The 23,739-nt window shown below is 45.9% G+C and overlaps 1 protein-coding gene across 1 annotated transcript in view; it reads left to right on the top strand.

Annotated features, from left to right (window-relative positions):
• Positions 1–23,739, top strand: part of LOC141917719 (transcription factor RFX3-like) — a 207,214-nt gene that overhangs the window by 86,175 nt on the left and 97,300 nt on the right. The window contains 1 exon segment of the mRNA XM_074811130.1: positions 1,165–1,262. Coding sequence (XP_074667231.1) covers positions 1,165–1,262 — 98 coding nt within the window.

The following is a 23,739-nucleotide window of genomic DNA, read 5'->3' as shown; positions in this document are numbered from 1 at the left end:
GATGGTAGAGAATCGGTAGAGTAAAAGGGAGAAAACTCATGGGTTGAGATAAAAACAGTTTAATAATTAAAAAGTAATAATGATATTTATTATTACTGTAAGGAAAAGAGGAAAAAAATAACAGAGAGAAAAATAAAACCCAAGAAAGACAAGTGATACAAATGAAAACAATTGCTCGCCAACAACCAACCAATGCCCAGACAGTCCCTGAGAAGTTGCCCCCCTGTCAACCTTCTCCCTAGTTTTATTACTGAGCATGATGTCATATGGTATGGAATATCCTTTGGTCAGTTGGGGTCAGCTGTCCCAGCTGTGTCCCCAACCAACTTCTTGTGCATCCCCACCCTATTTGATGGCAGGGTGATGTGAGAAGCAGAAAAGGCCTTGACTCTGTGTAAGCACTGCTCAGCAATAATGAAAACATCCCTGTATTATCAACACTGTTTCCAGCACAAATCCAAAACATAGCCCCATACTAGTTATTATGAAGAAAATTAACTCTATCCCAGCCAAAACCAGTACATTAGATTAACAATGAAGTTTAGAATCTCACTTCAAAGTATATGAGTTAATGGTGGAAAAGGAGGAATAGGAATTTTATAGAATGTAGTGAGGATGATGGAGGTGTTCTAACTAAAATGTTCTTAAAGAGCTCTTGTAGATGATGCATCACATGCATGAGAACCAGACTCTTCTAGGATTACACTGAATTGTTTTAGGACCTACTCTGACAGGTCAAAGGTTGCCTGTTAACAGCATGTGTAAGGTGTGATTTAGAGGCTTGTATTGTATAGAGTTAAATTGGAGTAAAAAACCCCAGAAAAGCAGCATATAGATGACCAAATGAAGTTTTCTTCCTTACTAAATGTATTTCCTAAGCTTCGTGTGAAGCATACAGTTCTTGTTCTTGTGCTTTCCAAATGGTTCAGTCTTTGACATTGAAAATACCCATACTCTTAAGGGCACGCATCTCCAGTGTTAGTACTCCACTTAGCATATTACAGACTTGCAGCACAATATTACATTCTGTGTTATTTAGTAACTGTGAGAACAGGGATGTCCCATGAGTGAGAGTATTGTTTAGAAACCATTAGATGCACTGAAGCACTAGTCATTCTTTTTATAAGGTAAACTATCCTATATTTCTGGTGTTCTTGTTTACAGGTACAGCAAGTACAGACTGTGCAACAGGTACAGCATGTCTACCCAGCCCAGGTTCAGTACGTGGAGGGAAGTGACGCAGTCTACACAAATGGAACTATGTAAGTTGGTTATTGATCAAAACTAGAATGTTTACTAAAATATGAAGTTAAATGCACATTCTTTTAGTGACATCATATGGGCTGCTGTATTTTAAGTAGCAAAGAAAAATGTTTGAACAAAAACTTTATTTTTTGACATTTTAAATCATTATTTGGGTGAAAACAAGTTGAATTCATATCACTTGAATTAATCTAAAATGAATTTGGGTAAGTTACAGTTGGACATAGTGTGAAGCTATATATGCAGCATTTTGTTGTTTGGGGAAAAAGCTTAAGTTTATGGACAAGTTTTAAGTTATGCTGATAGGAAGGATTATCTAAATTTATCATAATATGATCATCTGTGTAATAAAGAAGTCTTCATGTGGGCCTCCTATTCTTCTAGTTGAAATTCTACTGGCAATTTCCTAAATTGCTGAGGCAGCTGCAGTCATTACTTAAAGAAAACAATTATGTAATTTCTTTACTGTGTTTAGTGCAATGAGATACATATTTAATTTTTTTCCAAAGGAAGGAAGGGAGAGGAATGAGAATATGTCCTTTTGCTTCTCTCTTAGACTCTTCTATTTCCTGTGCTTTTCTTGCTTCAATGAACATGCTTTTCTCTCATCAAGTTCCTTTCTCCCATGTGCAAACTTAAAATCATAGAATAATTTAGGTCAAAAGGGACCTCTGGAGGTTTTATGGTACAACCCCCACACACACTCAGAGTAGGGCTAACTTTGAAGTTGCTCAGGGAGGACCCTCCCTCCCTCTTTTTCCAATTACCTCTAAATATATTCCCTTGACACTTTTGATGTGTTATAAGGTTAAGGAAGAAGCAAAAGGCATGTAGAAAACTTGTTTGGTGCCAGCAAATATGCATTTATTGATGATAATCTGGCATTGACACAAAAAAATCAACAACACTACTGGGTTCAGAGACTGATGTTAACACTTGCAGCATCTTCTCCACTGGCATATTTTGCCAAGTTCATTCTTCAGTTAACCTTTTCCCACACACCCTCTTGTTGCCTGATTTTCTTTGCTCTTATAATATCTAATCAATCTTCTGTCCTAAATGGGTCTGTTAAGACATGCTTATTATTAAGAATGACCAATGCGCTCTTGTTTAAGGTACTGTGAAAACTGAAAGTCACTCATAACATTGTTAAACCGTAATCAAAGATTGAAAGTTTCTGTATAGAATGCCTTATCAGGCTAACTTGTTTTTGAAAAATGTCAGCCAAAGACATTGAACTGTTAAGACAAAAGAAAACATATTTCTTCATCCACGCTTGTATAAGTTTTTCTTTTAAAAGCTCTAGTACTTCTACTCTTTCAATTGTGGACTTGAAACTGAGCAGTGATGGGGGGGGGGGGGGGTGAGGAGGGTGGTTTATTGCAGTTTGTGAAATTTTGCCTGAGCTTAAAGCTCAAATATATTAAGCAGAGAATTATGTTTGGTTTACCCTATTTATATGTTAAATGCTCCAAAGACCAATGGATGTGCTCCAGGTGGTCCTAAATGGGGCATCTCCTTGCATCTGCTGCTTCTGCTATTAATTATATAAACTCTGGGTTCTAGTACCTAATCTAAGAACTGTCTATTCTATTCCATATACAGGACCTAGGATATATGGTTGAAGGAAGACTATCCTATTAAAACAGAGAAAGGAGCAAGTACTAAACCTGTGGTGGGAATGGAAAATGTTCTATGACTATTAACATGGATATTCTTTCATTCTCCTTTTATGGCCATGTGCTAGCCTGATTCTAACACAACCCTCAAGTCCTCCCAAGAGATCGTTTACACATGAAAACAGCAACTAGGGCCAGTCAGTGAGGAGGAAAGGAAAACATGAGTTGGATGGTTAAGAAGACTGGGACTCTGATCCAGTAAGCGGGAAAGGGTTCTGGGCTTAGATAAAGAGCTAATGGAAGTGACTGGAAAGGCAAGAGCCAAGAACTAGCGGGTGGAAAGAAAAAAGTATGGTGGCAGACATACAAATCTAACAAGAAACAACCCATGCATGGTTGTCTGGGAAAAGGAGCTTTAAAAACCAAAACAAAACAAAAATAAAACCACTGACTGGATAAACAGCCCAGAAAAGTTGTCTCCATACAGGAGATGATGCCTATATGATTTTCCTGATATAACTGCTAATTATTTCATTTGTTGATAGTACCTTAAAAGAAGATGGAAGGACGAGCCGGCTGACACAACATAACTTGTAGTGCTATTTCATCCACCAATAAACTGTATTTTAGTATGGTTGATAATTTTCCAAAGAAAAATTTAGGTTGTAAGGGACCTCCAGAGGTGATCTAGTCCAACCCTCTGCTCAAAGCAGGTCTAATTAGATCAGGTTGCTCGGGAAATTGTCCCATCCAGTCGTGTACACTTCCAAGGATAGAGGTTCCACACCATTTCTGGGCAACCTGTTCCTGTATTTGACCACCCTCATGGAAAAAAGTATTTTCCCAATATCTAATCAGAACTTCCCATATTACAATTTGCATTCATTGCCTCCTGTCCTATTGCTGTACACCTCTGAGAAGTGTCTGGCTCTATCTTCTCTGTATCCTCCCATCAGGTAGTTGTAGAGAGCAAAAAGATATCCCCTGAACCTTCTCTTCTCCAAGTTGAACAGGCCTAGTTCAGCCTCTCCTCATATGTCACGTCCTCCAGCCCCCTGACCATCTTGGTGGCCCTCTGCTGGACTTGCTCCAGTATTTCCATGTCTCTCTTGTACCAGGGAGCCCCAAACCGGACACAGGACTCCAGATACAGTCTCACCTGTGCTAAACAGAGAGTAAGGATCACTTCCCTCAACCTGCTGGCTACACTCTTGGCAATACAGCCCAGGATGCATTTGTCCTTCTTTGCTGCAAGGACCAGTGGATGGAAAGAAGAAAGTACAGTGGTAGACACACAAATCTAACAAAGAGCCAAAATGCTTCTGGCTCATATTCAACTTGCTTTCCACCAGGACCCCCAGGTCCTTCTCTGCAAAGTTGCTTTGTAGACAGTCAGCCCCCCAGTCTATATTGTTGCATGGGGTTATTCCATCCCAGATGCAAGACTTGGCATTTATCCATGTTAAACTTCACGTCTATTTCTCTGGCCTTTCCAGGTCCCTCTGACCTCCAGCATATTGAACACCCCCACACCCCCCCATTTGGTGTCATCTGCAAACTTGCCGAGAGTGCATTCTGTCCCATCATCCGGATCACTAATAAAGACCTTAAACAGCATTGGTCCCAGTACTGATCCCTGAGAGACCCCACTAATTACTGGCCCACAGCTGGACTTTGTACCACAGATCACAACTCCTTGAGCCCAGCAGTCTAGTCAATTTTCCACCCACCTGATTGTTCACTTATCCAGCCCATATCTCAACAATTTGGTGATAAGGAGATTATGGGAGACTGTATCAAAGGCCTTTCTTCAGTCAAGGTATACAACATCCACTGCCTCCCCTTGTCCACAGTGCCAGTCACCTCATCATAGAAAGCAATGAGTTTGGTCAGGCATGATTTGCCCTTGGTAAATCCCTGTTGGCTGCTCCCAATCACTTTCTTGTCCTTCATGTATTTACAAATAGCTTCCAGGAGGATTTGTTCCATAACCTTTCTAGGGACTGAGGTGAGGCTGACTAGCCCGTAGTTCCCAGTATCCTCCTTTTTGTCCTTGAAGATGGGTGTGATATGACTTTTTCTAGTCATCATGAACTTCCCCCAGTTGCTGTGACCTTTTGAGGATGATAGAGAGCTGCCTTGCAGTGACATCAGTCAGCTCCTTCAGCACCCTTGGATGCATCCCACCTGGTCCCATGGGCTTGTGTACATCTAAAAGGCTTAAGTGCTCCTTAACTGCATCTTCCTAGCTACAGGAGACTGTGATTTCTATCAAGCTTTAGCAGTTCTAACAGGCTCTGTCAGTTGTTCTTGATTAAAGAGGGCATTGGGCTTTTGTTCCAGCTGACTCCTGATTAGGGACATTCAAGCACCCTTTCAGCAAATACTGGGGGGTGGGGGTGTGTGGGGGGGTGGGTGTGTGTCTAGTAACTCTACTCAGGACAGTGTCTGTATCCTCAACAATGGTGGGGACTTGTTACAGGACACGGTCCCCAGCAGCTGTTAGAGCAACTGTCCCTGGAATGGCAGAGGCCTTGGCCTAGATGGAGCTCCAGAAGGAGGATACAGTTCTGTAGGTCTCAGGCTGTAGGATGTGCCTGAGGTTTTGCTGATGCTGAGGCAGCAGAAGGTAGTCTTATAGTCTGCAGGTGGTGTGCACTTGTTGAGGATCTGCATTATCAAGTAAAGGAGCTATGGGAGGAGGTCAGTAGACTTCACAGCATCAGAGATGATGAGAAAGAGATCAACCGGTTCTCCTCTGAAATCCTGTAGCTTCAAGAGCCTGAACCCCCAACTGTACTGAAGGAGGAGCAGGAGCAGTTTGTGCTTACTGGGTTGGGAAGTGGAGACTCCCATGATGGTGGAGGGTGGAAGCTTGTGACTTCCGGCACCAGGAGGAAGGCTCCTTTTCCACCTGAAGATTTGCAACTGCAAAATAGAATCAGTGCCCTCATAGTAGATGAGGAGCTAGGTCAAACAAAGTATCCATGCTGGTGGAACCCGAGTCATGCAGTAGTGAATAACTCACTGCTGAGGGGGATGGAGACTCCCATGTGCTGAAGTGACCAATTGTTTAGGGAGGTTTGTTTGCTGGGGACTTGGATGTGGGACACCGTTGAAAACCTGCTAAGGTTTTTCTCCAGCCCTCAGGCTATTAATCTCTGCTGCTCTTCCATGTGGGCACCAATGATACTGCCAAGTGAGATCTACCTGGAAAGTCTCAAGTGCGACTATATGACTCTGGGGGCAATGGTCAAGGACATGGGGGCCTCGGTGATGTTCTTCTTGATCTTACTGGTGAGGGGAAAGAGCTTGAGGATGAGTGGATGGATCCTGAAGGTCAACAATTGGGTGTGTGGCTGGTGTTGGCAGCAAGGTTTTAATTTTTTACAGAGTCTCAGAATGGTTGAGGTTGGGAGAGACCTCTGGACATCATCTTGTCCAATCCCCTGCTCAAGCAGGGCCACCTAGAGCTGGTTGCCCAGAAGCATGTCCAGATGACTTTTGAATATCTCCAAGGAGGGAGACTCCACAACCACTCTGGGCAACCTGCTCCAGTGCTCAGTCACTGTCACAGTATAAAATAGTGTTTCCTGATGTTCAGATGGAACGTCCTGTGTTTCAGTTTGTGCCCGTTGCCTCTTGTCCTCTCACTGGGCACCGCTGAAAGGAGCCTGACTCCATCTTCTATGCACCTTCCCTTCAGGTATTTATATACATTGATAAGATCCCTCCTGTCCCAAGCCTTGTCTTCTCCAGGCTAAAGAGTCCCAGCTCTCTCAGCCTTTCCTCATAGGAGAGATGCTCCAGTCCCTTAATCATCTTCATGGCCCTTCATTGGACTCTCTCCAGTATGTCCATGTCTCTCTTGTACTGGGGAACCCAGAACTGGACACAGGACTCCAGGTACACAGTACTCAACCGGTGCTGAATAAAGGGGAAGGATCACCTACCTGGACCTACTGGCAATACTTTGCCTAATGCAGCCCAGGATACCATTAGCCCTCTTTGCTGCAAGGTCACACTGCTGGCTCATGTTCAACTCGGTGTCCACCAGGAGCCAGGACCCCCAGGGCCTTTTCTGCAAAGCTGCTTTCCAGCTCGCTACCCCTCTGGCATATACCGGTGCATGGGGTTGTTCCTCCCCAGGGGCAGGACTTGGCACTTCCCCTTGTTGAACTGCATGAGGTTCCTGTCAGCCCATTTCTCCATCTTGTTGAGGTCCCTCTGGATGGCAGCACAACCCTGTGATGTATCAGACACTCTTCCCAGTTTTGTGTCATCAGCCAACTTGCTGTGAGGGTAAGCTCTGCCCCATCATCCAGAACACTAATGAAGATGTTGAACAGTATTGGACCCTGGGGTACACCGCTATTTACTGGCCTCCAACTAGACTTTGTGCCACTATGACCATGGGATCCTCTTTGAGGATGGAGGACTGCTAGGGAGAGACAGGATCCGCATGACCGAGTGGGGCACAAACAGCTTTGCCAACAGGCTGGCCAACCTGGTAAGGAGAGCTCTACACTAGGAATGATGGGGAAGGGATGACAAACAGTGAAGTGAGGAAGTCATAGACTGGATGGGCAAGCAAGGATGTGGGGTAAACAGGAGGGACCTCATAATCACCAAAAACGGGTTGAAAGTGGACCACTTCAAGCATATGCACAGAACTAAGGAAGTGTCGGGAGATCAGCATTATGGGAAAACTTTCATGCCCTTTTGGGGAAATTGGTACGACTGGGTGCCTCTCTGAAGTGCCTGCACACTTATCCACACAACATGGGGGAAAACAGGAGGAATTAGACGTCTGTGAGCATTTGCAGGGCTACGATCTCAGGGATCACAGAGATATTGTGGGATGGCTCATACAAATGGAGTGCTGCAATGGATGGATACAGAATCCTTAGGGAAAACAAGCCAAGAAGGCGCTCTATATGAGAAAAAGGAGCTGGAATCCATGGAGCTTTGCCTAGGGATGGATGATAAGCCAGCTGAGAGCTTAAGGGTCTGGGTTAGATGACATGCCAATGTGGGTGACGTTGTGGGTATCCGATACAGACTGCCTGATCAGGAAGAAGTGGATGAAGTCTTGTGGTGGGTTGACCTTGTCTGGCCACCAGGTGCCCACCAAGCCGCTCTATCACTCCCCCTTCTCAACAGAACGGGGGAGAAAAAATGCGATGAAAAGTTCATGGGTCGAGATAAGGACAGGGAGATGACTCAGCAATTACTGTCACAGGCAAAACGGACTTGGCTTGGGGAAGATTAATTTAATTTATTGCCAATCAAACAGAGTTGGATAATGAGGAATAGGAACAAATCTAAAAACACCTTCCTCCCCACTCCCCCCTTCTTCCCAGGCACAACTTCACTCCCAGCTCTTCTACCTCCTCCCCCTGAGCGGTGCAGGGGGATGGGAAATGGGGGTTGCAGTCAGTTCATAACGCTTTGTCTCTGCCTCTCCTTCCTCCTCACGCTCTTCCCCTGCTCCAGTGTGGGGTCCCACCCACGGGAGACAGTTCTTCACGACCTTCTCCAACGTGGGTCCTTCCCACGGGCTGCAGTTCTTCATGAACTGCTCCAGCATGGATCCTTTCCACAGGGTGCAGTCCTACATGAACGGACTGCTCCAGTGTGGGTCACCCCTCTCGGCCACAGGTTCTGCCAGAAAACCTGCTCCATCATGGGCTCCTCTCCACGGGGCCACCGTTCCTGCCATGAGCCTGCTCTAGCATGGGCTCTCTGTGGGCTGCAGCTTCCTTCAGGGCACACCCGCCTGCTCTCGCGTGGGCTCCTCCATGGTCTTCACCACAGGCTGCAGGGGAATCTCTGCTCTGGTGCCTGGAGCACCTCCTCCCCCTCCTTCTTCACTGACCTTGGTGTCTGCAGAGTTGTTGCTCTCACATATTCTCTCTCCTCTCCCTGCTGCTGTTGTGCAGCAGTTTTTACCCTTTCTTAAACATGTTATCACAGAGGCGCTACCAATGTCTCTGTTTGGCTCAGACTTTGGCCAGCGGTGGGTCCATCTTGGAGCCGGCTGAAACTGGCTCTTTCCGATATGGGGACAGCTTCTGATGTCTTCTCATAAAAGCCATCCCTGCACTCCCCGCCTCTACCCAAACCTTGCCACCTAAAACCAATACAGGTCTTCTTCAGGCAACTGGAATAAGCCTCATGTTCACAGGCTCTGGTTCTCATGAGAGACTTGAACAACCCCAATATCTGCTAGAGGAACAACAAAGCAGGTCACAAGCAACCCAGGAGGACAGTTAAGCAGTGCAACTGGTTGCCCAGAGAGGTTTGTGTAGTTTTTGTCCTTAGATGTTTTCAAGACCCAACTGGGTAAAGCCCTGAGAAAACTGGTCTGAATTCAGCATTGACCATGCTTTGATCAGGAGGTTGGTCTAGAGATCTCCTGAGGTCTCTTCCAACCTGAATTATTCTTTGATTCTATATTATGTGACAATTATTTAGTTTCTGATTTAACAAACAGAACTGACCACTTCACCTAAGACCCTTTCAGGAAACTTATGATCAGCACTGAAAATTCTTTTTGGCATTCCTACAGGTACATCAGTAATTGCAACAATTGTTTCCTGTCTCCTGAAAACTTCCATCATGAATTTTCCGCCTTCAATTTTTGCCAAAGTGCTTTTGTTTTTAAAGAGCAAAACCCTGCAGGAAATGGCAATTATTGCAATATTGCAGTTTCCTCGAGTAAGCTCAAAGTACCCTGAACCATTGCCAACATGCTGTTTATTTTAGTTCTGAAGAACAAAATGCAATGTGCAGTGTTCAAAGACGGTATCAATAAGCAATATATAAGAATGTGTTTAACTAACAGAAGGTAGGATTACTCTTACTGCCATGAAATCTTGGTGGTGGAGAATGAATGCTGCTACAGTAATGAAGAAGAAAAAACTAGAAAAGGGAAATCATATTATCTTTAAGTGATTTTTTTTTTCCCACTACATCTAAGAAGAAACAGTCTGAGTAAAGACTGGATTTTGTTTATGAGGCAAAACACCATGTTTGGTAGAGTAAGAATTAATGGTTAATGGAAGTCAGCTGATATGAGAAATGCCCCTTTTCAACTTGAGTGATCAATGAATCCTGTAATTAAGAACTTCCGCTAGCAAAGTCAGCCAATTTGCTTAAAAAGAAAGAAATCTTTTATTTTTCACAGCATCTTTTTTCTTCAAATTTGTAGTGATAACTAGTTTATGTAACTGCCCCCAAATGTGAATGCTTGTCTGAAATTTAATTTGGATTTATAAAACTTCTGTATTAGCTCTATGGAACAGGCTTTTTTGTCTTTTTTTTTTTGTTTTTCTTTCTTGAGGTTTCCAGGCAAAGAACAAACTCTCTTTTGCACTGTCAATCATCTAACTCACTTATGCTTCTACATAAACATTTTTTTATATGCACTTAATAATTAACTAAGCATTCACTCATGTTCATTTATTACCCGCAGAATAAGAAAAAGTCAAAAGTATAAGGAACACTATAAATAATGTCAACGATATTTAGTTCTTTAAGGAATTTTATTTTTTTTCCTGGAAAAATGCTATGTAAAACATCTAACATAAGATCTTTTTCACCCCACTGTATTACAGGATGATCTGTTTTAAAAAATAAGTGTGGAAAGAAGCAGCTCAGTGTCATCCTGAGTTAAAAAAAAAAAAAGTCTTTAGTTATGAAGAAAGAGGAATTCTAAATTCTAAATAAATAATATTTCCTCTTTCTAGCTAAACACTATATTATTAGAAGACAGTGATGTATAGAGTGATCACAAATTTTTAATGACCTCTGAAAATGATACATTAAATTAAAAAATTTTGTTTTCCTCTGTCCTGTAAATAGTGGTTAACATACCCAGCCATTACCAAAAGCCTAAGCACCTACATGCTCCAAAGATTCTTCAAGTTGATCTGGCTATCATCAAAATTGCCAAAAAACTCTTCCAGAGAATCTTAAAAACAATCTGGTGCAAAATAAATGGCCTAAGTTCATTCTGATAGTTTGTAAAGTGTTACTAAACACACATTAAATGATGTAGCAAAAAAAGTTACGAGGAGAACATTTATTTTTGGATAAGTGTTCAAACAGCTTGGGTTCTCATCTGGAATCTCTCTCCTACACAAATCTCACAAATAGCAAGATTTTGCAGTCTTTCCAGTACTTGTAATTGCTGAAATTGAGAAATACAATGTGAAAAATATGTTGAACATAACTTCTCTGCCTGGAATAGGAACTCCCAAACAAGTTTGTTACTGTCCATCCTGTCACTTGTGAAGAGATAAAAAGGCCATTCTCAGGGGAAAGGATCTATTGCCAGTAACACACAGTGGCTCTGGTCTTTTGCTAGGATCATTAGATAATAACTAACTTTACTCCCGACTCAAGTATAGAGTGTTTGACTTCTTTTTAAACAAATAAATTTGGCTTTTTCCTGCACAGTAGTTTTTCATTTGTTTTGTGGGCACTAAAAAGTTTTCACAAAAATATTTCAACTGACCAAATTTTACTTAGAGCTTGTTTTTCAAAAAGTTTTTCCTCACTGTTAATTTCTTTTATGGTAATATTTTTTAGGAAGTTATGTGACAGGGTAGGTTTTGGGGACTATATCCCCCTCTCCCCTCCCCCCCCCCCATAATACTGAAAATCGGGAAAAGAAAAAAAGATGAAACTCATAAAAATAGAATTATCAGTTTACATCCTTAGTAAATTAAACACATTTTCCCATTTTTTTGGCCAGCTGCTGTTGGTACCTTTCTGATTATCCAGAAAAAAAGAAACCTGCCTATGATGGGGTATTTCTACAAAGCAGTACTTGCAAATATTTTCCTGAGTTGCTTCTTACAGCATAGCTAACAGAAGCAGCACTTTGCTCAGAAGGGGGCCAGAAACTTTGCAGAGAACAGCATTCATGTCCCGAGCAATGGTGTTAATGAGTCACAGGGCACCACCTCCAGCCATCGGCACAACTATCCCTATAATGTTAGAGGCCTCAATCCAGACCGAACTCCCAAGGGAGGATGCAGCTCTCAGAGTACAGTGAGTGCCTGGGGTCTCTCACTGAGGCTGGGGCAGAGAGAGACAGTTTCCTTGCCTGCAGAAGGTGTGCAGTGGTATAGGATCTGTGTTGCCAAGGAGGTGCAGGAAGAGGTCAGCAGACTGCATGGTATCGGAGATGGTGAGAAAGAGATCAACCGGATCTTTTTCAAGACTCTGCAGCCTGAACTCTCAGCTGTATTGAAGGAGGATCAGGTGGTCTGTGCATATTGGGTTAGGAAATGGTGAAGACTGGAAGCTTGTGACTTCTGGCAACAGGAAGAAGGGTCCTGCTCCACCTGCCTATCTCCAGCTAAAGAACAGGTTCAGTACCCTCGCAGCAGATGAGGGTCTGGGAACTCTGTCCAGTGAAGCATCTGAGCTAGCTAAGCCTGAGCCATGCAGCAGCACCAGAAGGAAGTGGCAAGTGATAATAGTGGGAGACTCCATGCTGTAGGGGATGGGGGCCCACATCTGCTGACCTGACCTACCGTGCTGGGAGGTTTACTGCTTGCTGGGGGTTGGATCCGGGATGCTGTGGAGATACTGCCATGGTTTGTCCGACCCTCAGACTATTACTCCTTGCGAATCTTCTCGTGGGCACCAACGATACAAAAAGGACATTGAATTACTCGAGCGTGTCCAAAGAAGGGCAACGAAGCTGGTGAAGGGTCTGGAGCACATGTCGTACGAGGAGCGGCTGAGGGAACTGGGGTTGTTTAGTCTGGAGAAGAGGAGGCTGAGGGGAGACCTCATCGCCCTCTACAACTACCTGAAAGGAGGATGCAGAGAGCTGGGGATGAGTCTCTTGAAGCAAGTAACAAGCGATAGGACAAGAGGGAATGGCCTCAAGTTGCGCCAGAGAAGGTTTAGACTAGATATTAGGAAGCATTTCTTTACAGAACGGGTGGTTAGGCGTTGGAATGGGCTGCCCAGGGAGGTGGTGGAGTCCCCATCCCTGGAGGTGTTCAAGAGGCGGGTCGACATAGCGCTGAGGGATATGGTGTAGTTGGGAACTGTCAGTGCTAGGTTAACGGTTGGACTAGATGATCTTCAAGGTCCTTTCCAACCTAGATGATTCTGTGATTCTGTGATACTGCCAGAGGAGACCTGGAGCATATCAAGTGTGACTACATGCATCTGGAGGCAATGGTCAAGGGCATGGAGGCCCAGGTAGTGTTCTCCTTGATATTTCCAGTGAGAAGCAAGGGCTTGAGGAGGAATGGAAGGATCCTGTGGGTCAACAGTTGGTTGCCCAGCTGGCGATGACAATCGATATCTGTATTTTATGACCATGGGGATCCTTCCTTAAGGATTGAAGACTGCTAGAGAGAGATGGGATCCACCTGACCAAGTGGGGCAAAACCATTTTTACCAGCAGGCTGGCCAACCTGGTGAGGAGAACTTTAAACTAGAAATGACAGGGGAGGGAGACGATGACCCACAATCAAGCGAGGGAATGGTGAAATGGATTGGCAAGCAAAAGGTTGCTTGGAAGAATCCCATGGGAGACAGTCCTGGCGAGCAGAGGGCGTCTAGGAGACCTGTTTGATATTCAAGGATCACCTCCTCCACGCTCAAGAATGGTCCATCACAATGAGCAGGAAATCAAGCAAAGGTGACAGGTCTGCATGGACGAACAAGGAGCTCCCGACTAAACTCAAACATGAAAAGGAAGCATACAGGAGCTGGAAAAAGGGGCAAGTGATCCAGGAGGAATGCAGAGACACTGTCCAAGTGTGCAGAGATGGGGTTAGGAAAGCCAAAGCCCACCTGGAGTTGAAACTGGTGAGGGATGTGAAAGGCAACATTAAGGGTTTCTACAGGTACATCAGCAGCAAAATGAAGACCAGAGAAGAAGTGGGCCTGCTGCTGAATGGGGCAGGGAACCTGATGACAAAGGACATGGGAAAGGCCGAGGTACTGAATGCCTTCTACACGTGAGTCTTTACTGGTAAGGATTGCCTTCAGGAAGCCCAGGCCTCTGAGACCAGAGGGAAAGTCTGCAGCAAAGAAGAATTCTCCTCAATAGAGGAGGACCCAGTTAGGGAAACATTTAAACAAATTGGAGATGCACAAGTCCATGGGACCTGATGGGATGCACCCATAAGTGCTGAGGGAGCTGGCTGATGTCATTGCGAGGACACTCTCAATTATCTTTGAACAGTCATGGTGATCAGGGGAGGTTCCTGAGGACTGGAAGAAAGCAAATGACACTCCAATTTTCAAGAAGGGCAAAAAGGAAGATCTGGGGAACTACAGGCTGGTCAGCCTCACCTCTATTCCTGGGAAGATGATGGAGAAAATAATCCTGGAAGCCATTTCCAAAGAAGGTGCTTGGTAGGAATCAGCATGGATTTAGGAATGGGAAATCATGCCTGACCAATATGATAAGCCTTCTACAATGAGTCAACTAGCTTGGTGGACGAGGGGAGAGCAGTGGATGCTGTTTATGTTGACGTTAGCAAGGCTTTCGACACTGTGTCCCATAACATCCTCATAGACAAGCTGACAAAAGTACAGGTTAGATAAGTGGGTAGTGAGGTGGACTGAAAACTGGCTGAACTGCCGGGCCCAGACAGTTGTGATCAGAAGCATAAAGTCTAGCTGAAGGCCAGCCTCTAGTGGTGTCCCCCGGGGTTAATCCTCGGACCAATGCTGTTTAACAACTTCATTAATGACCTGGACAATGTGACAGAGTGCACCCTCAGCAAGTTTGCAGATGATACAGAATTTGGAGGAGCGGTTGCTAGACCAGATGGCTGTTGTGCCATTCAGAGGGACCTTGACAGGCTGGAGAAATGGGCAGACAGGAGCCTCATGCAGTCCAACAAAGGGAAATGCCAAGTCCTGCCCCTGGGGAGGAATAACACGATGCACCAGTACAGGCTAGGGGCTGACTGGCTGGAAAGCAGCTTTGCAGAGAAGGACGTGGGGGTCCTGGTGGACAACAAGCTGAACGTGAGCCAGTAATGTGCCCTTGCAGCAAAGGAGGCCAATGGTATCCTGAGCTGCATTAGGAACAGTGTTGACAGGAGTTTGAGGGAGGTGATCCTTTCTCTCTGCTCAGCACTGGTGAGGCCACACCTGGAGTACTGTATCCAGTTCTGGGCTCCCCAGTACAAGAAAGACATGGACATACTGTAGCAAGTTCAGCAAAGAGACACTGCAGTGATGAAGGGATCGGAGCGTCTCCCATAGGAGGAGATGCTGAGAGGGCTGGGATTGTTTAGCCTGAAAAAGAGAAGGCTCAGGAGGGATCTTATCAATGTGTCTAAATACCTGATGGGAGGGTGTATTGAAGATGGAGCCAAACTCTTCTCGGTGGTGCCCAGTGACAGGACAAGAGGGAATAGGCACAAATTGAAACATAGGAAATTCCATTTAAACTTAAGAAAAATATTTTTTACTCTAAGGGTGGTCAAACACTGGACCAGGTTGCCCAGAGAGGTTGTGGAGTCTCCACCCTTGAAGATACTCAAAACCTGACTGGACAATGTCCTGAGCGACTTGGTCTGGTTGATCCTGCTTTGAGCGGGGGTTGGGAGGGGGTTTGGACTAGACAGTCTCCAGAGAGCCCTTCCAACCTCAACTACTCTCCTATTCTATGCTTCTGTGATTACACTTGAAGTCACCATGGCAGAAGGTGTCATTTACAGTATCAAAACCAGCTTTGCTAGCTACAAGGATAGTTGAGGCTCTATGTCTTAAAATATTAATCCAACTTTATAAAGTGAATATCATTTGGTCCACAGAAAGGATATAAAACTTAGTAATTGCAAGGGTTATACTGGATTGTAAATAAGAATTTTTTTTTTTTTTTTTTTTTTTTGTATTTAACACAACATACAAAACATGCAATAAATGTTTTAGGAAAGAATTTAAACTACAGGCACCACTTCCAGGAAGATCAACCTGAACTTTGCGACTGATAAATTGTTAAACCAGCGGGGATCCCAGACACCAGACTGGGAGGGATGTGGGAATTGATAGAACTATACAAACCGATGAAAAGACTTGGGGGGGAAGGGGAAGCAGGGAGAAACAAAGAGGGGGGATAGACAGAAAGAGGGATAAAATGGGCCAGTCACGGGTAAAACAGGGTTGGTCAGTATGCTTGTCTGTCTGAGCCCCGCACCTGATCACTGCAGTCTGTCCTATTTTCTTATATTTTCATTTAAATCTTTTCTTAACTATTGCTCTGCTTAATCTCACTCTCTGTCCCCTGTGTATGTGTGCTGCAAGGAATAGGTGCCAGCTGCTGGTGAGACCTGTGTGTGTATGTGAGTGAAATTTGGTGCCCAGCTACTGGAGTCAGACTGGGGGCTGTAAGCACCCTGGGGCCTGTGGTGTCAGCTACAGGAGTGAGTGAGGGTCCTAGCATCAGTAGTTGGAGGGGCTGTAGCTCTCTGGATCATCATCATAGAATCATCATATGGTTTGGGTTGGAAGGGACCTTTAAAGGTCCAACTCCCCCTGCCATGGGCAGGGACACCTTTCATTAGATCAGGTTGCTCCTAATGGACCCCAGGATGCGGTTTGCCCTCTTGGCTGCCAGGGCACACTGATGACTCATACTGAGCTTGCTGTCAACCAGCATCCCCAGATCCCTTTCTGCAGGGCTGCTCTCCAGCCACTCCTCTCCCAATCTATACTTGTGTCCAGCCCAGGTGCAGAATCTGGCATTTGGACTTGTTAAATGTCATGCCATTGATGATTTCCCAATGCTCCAATCTATCTAGATCCCTCTGCAGGGCCTCTTGTCCCTCGAGAGAGTCAACAGCACCTCCCAGTTTGGTATCGTCAGCAAACTTGCTAATGGTGCATTCAACTCATGAATCTAGATCATTGATAAAAATATTGAACAGAACTGGCACTATAATTGAACCCTGAGGAACACCACTGGTGACCAGTTGCCAGCCAGATGTAGCCCCATTCACTACAACTCTGAGCCCTGCCGTTCAGGCAGTTCTTCACCCAGTGCACCGTGAACCTGCTCATCCCACACTTGGACAACTTGTTCAGAAGGATGCTGTGAGGGACAGTATCAAAAGCCTTACTAAAGTCCAGAAAAACTACATCCACCGCCTTCCCTTCATCCACTAGGTGCGTGACCTTATCATAGAAGGTTATCAAATTAGTTAGACAGGACTTTCCCTTTGTGAACCCGTGTTGACTGTGCCTGATGATTGCATTGTTCTTTAAATACCTTTCAGTAGCACCCAGTATGATCTCCTCCATAATTTTTCCAGGAACTGAGGTTAGACTAACAGGTCTGTAGGTCCCTGGGTCTTCCCTCATGCCCTTCTTGTAAATTGGAATAACGTTGGCTAGCTTCCAGTCAGCAGGGACCTCCCCAGACTCCCAAGGCCATTGGTAGATGATTGAGAGGGGTCCTGCTGTAACATCCTCTAGCTCCTTCAGTACTCTGGGTGAATCCCATCAGGCCCCATGGACTTGTGAACATTCAGCTGATACAGCTGGTCCCTTACAATGTCAGTGTCCACAAATGGAAAGACACTGTTCCCACACTCGTGGTCCTCTGACTCAGGGGACTGGGCAGCCCAAGGTCTATCCATATTATTAAAGACTGAGGCAAAAAAAGCATTGAATGCTTCTGCTTTTTCTTCATCCCTATTAGTCAGGTGACCATCTTCAACAAGTACCGGTCCAATGTTTTCCTTAGACCTCCTCTTGCTATTAACGTACTTAAAAAAGCCCTTCTTGTTGTTTGACGCAACACTGGCCAGTTTCAGCTCTAGTTCAGCTTTGGCATTTTGTGTCTTCTCCCTGTATATACGAACCACAGCTCTGTAATCTTCCTGCGAAACCTGACCTTGCTTCCAGAGATCATACAATTTCTTTTTCCTCTTGAGCTCCACGAGGAGTTCCCTGTTCAGCCAAGCTGGTCTTCTGCCCTGCTTGCTTGACTTTTGACACAGTGGAATTGCCTGCTCCTGTGCTTCTAAAAGATGGTTCTTAAAAACTGACCAGCACTCGTGGACTCCTAAGCCCTCAAAAGCAGATTCCCAGGGTACTCTGCTAAGCAGCTCCCTGAACAGCTTAAAGTTTGCTCTCCTGAAGTCCAGCATAGTAACTCTGCTGACCTTTTTTCTCATTACACTGAAAATTTCAAACTCAACCATTTCATGATCACTGTGGCCAAGACAGCCACCTACCATGACATCTTCCAGGAGTCCTTCTCTATTCACAAACAAGTCTAGGAGGGCATCTTTCCTAGTTGGCTCACAGAGTACTTGTGACAAGAAGTTATATCTCCCACAAACTTCAAGAATTTCCAAGACCTGCTTGTCACAGCAGTATGATATTCCCAGTTGATGCCTGGGAAGCTGAAAGCTCTTATAAGGACAAGGGCTACCGATCCAGAGATTTCTCCTAATTGCCTATAGAATAGCTCATCAGTTCTAACATCCTGGCTGGGGGATCGGTAGTAGACACCCACTACAACATCTCCTTTGTTTTCCATCCCCCTAATCCTCACCCAGAGGCTCTCCGCCACATCACCACTATCTGTAAGGGCTGTACAATCAAACCTCTCTCTTACATATAGTGCGACACCTCCATCTCGCCTGCCCTGCCTATCCCTCCTGAGCAGCCTGTAGCCCTCCATCCCAGCACTCCAATTGTGGGACTCATTCCACCAAGTCTCACTACTACCAATGATATCATAGTTCTGGGAACTTCCAGTTCATCCTGTTTGTTTCTCATACTGCGTGCATTGGTGTACAAGCATTTCAGATGTGCTCCTGAGCCCTAAATCTAAATCTGAATCTACCCTCTTTCAGTTTAAAACCGTTGCCCTTTGTCCTGTCACTACAGGCCCTGGTAAAAAGTCTCTCTCTGTCCCCTTTATATATTGAAAGGCCTCAATAAGGTCTCCCCGGAGCCTTCTCTTCTCCAGGCCGGACAATCCCAACTCTCACAGCCTTTCCTCATAGGAGCGGTGTTTCAGCCCTCTGATCATCCTGGTGGCCCTCCTCTGGACCCTCTCTAACAGAACTGGATGCCCCAGAGCTAGATGCAGTACTCCAGGTGGGGTCTCACGAGAGCAGAGTAGAGGGGCAGAATTGGCCTGCTGGCCACGCTTCCTTTTATGCAGCCCGGGATGCGATTGGCTTTCTGGGCTGCAAGCGCATGTTGCCGGCTCATGTCCAATTTTTCGTCCACCAGCAGCCCCCATTCCTTCTCCACAGGGCTGCTCTCAATCCATTCATTCCCAGTCTGAATTGATACTGGGGATTGCCTCGACCCATGTGCAGGACCTTGCACTTGGCCTTGTTGAACTTCATGAGGTTTGCACAGGCCCACCTCTCAAGCCTGCCAAGGTCCCTCTGGGTGGCACATCCCTTCCCTCCAGCGTGTCGACCGCACCACACAGCTTGGTGTCATCGGCAAACTTGCTGAGGGTGCACTCGATCCCACTGTCCGTGTCGTTGATGAAGATATTAAACAGTACTGGTCCTAATACGGACCCCTGAGGGACGCCACTCGTCACTGGTCTCCACTTGGACATTGATCCACTGACCGCAATTCTTTCAGAACGACCATCCAGCCAATTCCTTATCCACTGAGTGGTCCATCCGTCAAATCCATGTCTCTCCATTTTAGAGACAAGGATGTCGTGTGGGGCAGCATCAAATGCTTTGCACAAGTCCAGGTAGATGATGTCAGTTGCTCTACCCTTATCCACCAACGCTGTAACCCCATCGTAGGAGGCCACACAATTCATCAGGCACGATTTGCCCTTAGTGAAGCCATGTTGGCTGTCACCAATCACCTCCTTATTTTCCATATGCCCTAGCATATCTTCCAGGAGGATCTGCTCCATGATCTTGCTGGGCACAGAGGTGAAACTGGCCTGTATTTCCCTGGGTCTTCCTTTTTTCCTTTTTTTAAAAATGGGGATTGTGTTTCCCCTTTTACAGTCAGTGGAAACTTCACTGGATTGCCATGGCTTCTCAGATATGATGGATAGTGGCTTAGCAACTACATCAGCCAATTCTCTCAGGACCCTGGGATGCATCTCATCAGGTCCCATGGACTTGTGCACCTTCAGGTTCCTTAGATGGTCTCAAACCTGATCTTGTCCTACAGTGGGCATTCTCACAGTCCCTGCCTTTGACAGTGTAGCTGGAGCACTTGCTGCTGAAGACTGAGGCAAAAAAATTAGTTGATTACATAGGCTTCTCCATATCCTAGGCAACCAGGTCTTCCATGTCCTTCTGGAGAGTGCCCACATATAGTCACTCTATGGCCTATTGTCAGCATAGAAGTGATGAAATACAGTATTATATAACAATGAACATCATACAATTTAATTAATTAACTATTCTCATCGAAAATCAAATCCCTTGAGGTACACATTGGACTTTCCCATCTTTCCACATTACCCACCAAGTGCACCCAGGTCCTTGAGCAAAAGCAGTCCTGCAGATGGGTTTGCCTTTGCCTGAGGCAGGAATAACCCAGACTGTTTTCCCTAACATTATCTTTATGTGCACTACGGGCACTTTATCCACTTCTACAGTACGCAACAGTTTTGACTGGGCAAAGCCAGCTTGATTGGTAGATCCTCTAGTGTTTAGTAACCAGGTGGCTTTTGCTAAATGTGTATCCCAGTGCTTGAAGGTCCCACAATCCATTGTTCTCAGTGTAGTCTTTAACAGTCCGTTGTATAGTTTGATTTTCCTGGAGGCTGGTGCATGATAGGGGATGTGATATACCCACTCAATGCCATGTTCTTTGGCCCAAGTGTCTATGGGATTATTTCAGAAATTAGTCCTATTATCTGACTCAATTATTTCTGGGGTGCCATGTCACCACAAGACTTGCTTTTCAAGGCCCAGGATAGTGTTCCAGGCAGTGGCATAGGGCATGGGATATGTTTCCAGCCATCCAGTAGTTTCTTCCACCATTGTTAGCACATGGCACTTGCCTTGGTGGGTTTGTGGGAGCGTGATATAATCAATCTACCAGGCCTCTCCATATTTATATTTCAGCCATCATCCTCCATACCAGAGAGGCTTTAACCACTTGGCTTGCTTGACTGCACCGTGTTTCACATCCACGGATAACTTGTGCAGTAATGTCCATGGTCAAGTCCACCCCTCAGTCATTATGTTGCATCTCTTCCTTGATGGCCTAAGGTGCCATGGGCCCACCGAGCTATAAACAATGCACACTTATGTTGCCAGTCCAAATGCACCTGAGCCACTTCAATTTGAGCAGCCTGATCCTCATGCTGGTTGTTTTGATGTCCTTCAGTGGCCCAACTCTTGGGTACATGAGCAAGTACGTGACGTACTTTTCACAGAATCACAGAATCATCTAGCTTGGAAGGGACCTTGAAGATCATCTAGTCCAAACTTTAACCTAGCACTGACAGGTCCCAACTACACCATATCCCTAAGTGCTATGTCAACCCGACTCTTGAACACCTCCAGGGATGGGGACTCCACCCCCAGCCCATTCCAACGCCCAACTACCCGTTCTGTAAAGAAATACTTCCTAATATCTAGTCTAAACCCTCCCTGGTGCAACTTGAAGCCATTACCTCTTGTCCTATCACTTGTTACTTGGTTCAAGAGGCTCATCCCCAGCTTTCTGCAACCACCCTTCAGGTAGTTGCAGAGGGCGATGAGGTCTCCCCTCAGCCTCCTCTTCTCCAGACTAAACAACCCCAGTTCCCTCAGCCGCTCCTCGTACGACATGTGCTCCAGACCCTTCACCAGCTTCGTTGCCCTTCTCTGGACACGCTCGAGTCATTCAATGTCCTTTTCGTAGTGAGGCGCCCAAAACTGAACACAGTAATTGAGGTGCGGCCTCACCAGTGCCGAGTACAGGGGCAAGATCACTTCCCTGTCCCTGCTGGCCACGCTATTTCTGATGCAAGCCAGGATGCCATTGGCCTTCTTGGCCACCTGGGCACACTGCTGGCTCATGTTCATCCGGCTGTCAATCAACACCCCCAGGTCCCTCTCTGACTGGCAGCTCTCCAGCCACTCCTCCCCAAGCCTGTAGCGCTGCTGGGGGTTGTTGTGGCCAAAGTGCAGCACCCGGCATTTGGCCTTATTGAAACTCCTCCAGTTGGCCTTAGCCCATCGCTCCAGCCTGTCCAGATCTCTCTGCAGAGCCTCCCTACCCTCGAGCAGATCAACACTCCCACCCAACTTGGTGTCGTCTGCAAACTTACTGAGGGTGCACTCGATCCCCTCGTCTAGATCATCAATAAAGATGTTAAACAGGAGTGGCCCCAAAACCGAGCCCTAGGGGACACCACTCGTGACTGGCCGCCAACCGGATTTAACTCCATTCACCACAACTCTTTGGGCCCGGCCCTCCAGCCAGTTTTTTACCCAGCAGAGCGTGCGATCATCCAAGCCTCGAGCAGCCAGTTTTGCCAGGAGAATGCTGTGGGAAACGGTGTCAAAGGCCTTACTGAAGTCGAGGTAAACTACATCTACAGCCTTTCCCTCATCCAAGAAGCTGGTCCCCCTGTCGTAGAAGGAGATCAGGTTTGTCGAGCAGGACCTGCCTTTCATAACCCATGCTGACTGGGCCTGATCATCTGGTTGTCCCGCATGTGTTGTATGATGGTACTCTGGATGAGCTGCTCCATCAGCTTCCCGGGCACCAACGTCAAGCTGACAGGCCTGTAATTTCCTGGATCATCCTTCCGATCCTTCTTATAGATGGGCGTCACATTGGCCAGTTTCCAATCTGTCAGGACCTCCCCGGTCAGCCAGGACTGCTGGTAAATGATGGAAAGCGGCTTGGCGAGCACCCCAGCCAGCTCCTTCAGCACCCTCGGGTGTATCCCATCAGGTCCCATAGACTTGTGTGTGTCTATGTGATGCAGTAGGTCACTGACTGTCTCCTGGATTGCGGGGGGGTCGTTCTCCCAGTCTCTGTCTTCTGGCTGAGGAGGCTGGATTCCCTCAATACAACTGGTCTTGTTATTAAAGACTGAGGCAAAGAAGGCATTAAGGACTTCAGCCTTCTCATCACTTGTTACCATATTTCCTCTTGCATCTAGCAGGGGATGGATATTCTCCCTGATCTTTCTTTTGCTACTGACATACTTATAGAAACATTTCTTGTTATCCTTGATTGCTGAAGCCAGATTAATTTCTAGCTGGGCTTTAGACCTCCTGATTTCCACCCTGCATAGCCTCACAGCCTCTTTGTAATCACTGTGAGTGGCTAGTCCCTTCTTCCAAAGGCTGTAAACTTTCCTTTTCTCCCTGAGTTCCAGCCAAAGCTCCCTGTTCAGCCAGGGTGGTCTTCTCTGCCGCCGGCTTCTCTTACAGCACCTGGGGACTGCCTGTTCCTGAGCCATTAACACTTCCTTCTTAAAGAGTGTCCAGCCTTCCTGGACCCCTATACCCTTCAGGATCGTCTCCCAAGGGATCCTTTCAAGCAGGTGCCTAAACAAGACAAAGTCAGCCCTTTTGAAGTCCAGGATGTCAGTTCTGCTTAGCCCTCTCCTGGCCTCTCTAAGAATAGAAAACTCTATTATTTCATGATCGCTGTGCCCTAGTCGTCCTCCGACCGCCACATCCTCCACCAGTCCTTCTCTGTTCACAAAGAGGAGATCCAGCAGGGCACCTTCTCTGGTTGGTTCTCTCACCAGTTGCGTCAGGAAGTTGTCTCCCACACATTCCAGGAATCTCCGGGACTGGTCCCGCTCTGCTGTGTTGTATTTCCAGCAGATGTCTGGGAAGTTAAAGTCTCCCACAAGAACAAGGGCAAGCGATCGTGAGATTTCTCCTAAATGCCT

The sequence above is a fragment of the Strix aluco genome, chromosome W (assembly GCF_031877795.1).
Source record: "Strix aluco isolate bStrAlu1 chromosome W, bStrAlu1.hap1, whole genome shotgun sequence".
NCBI lineage: Eukaryota > Metazoa > Chordata > Aves > Strigiformes > Strigidae > Strix > Strix aluco.
This window is presented reverse-complemented; position numbering and strand designations above follow the sequence as displayed.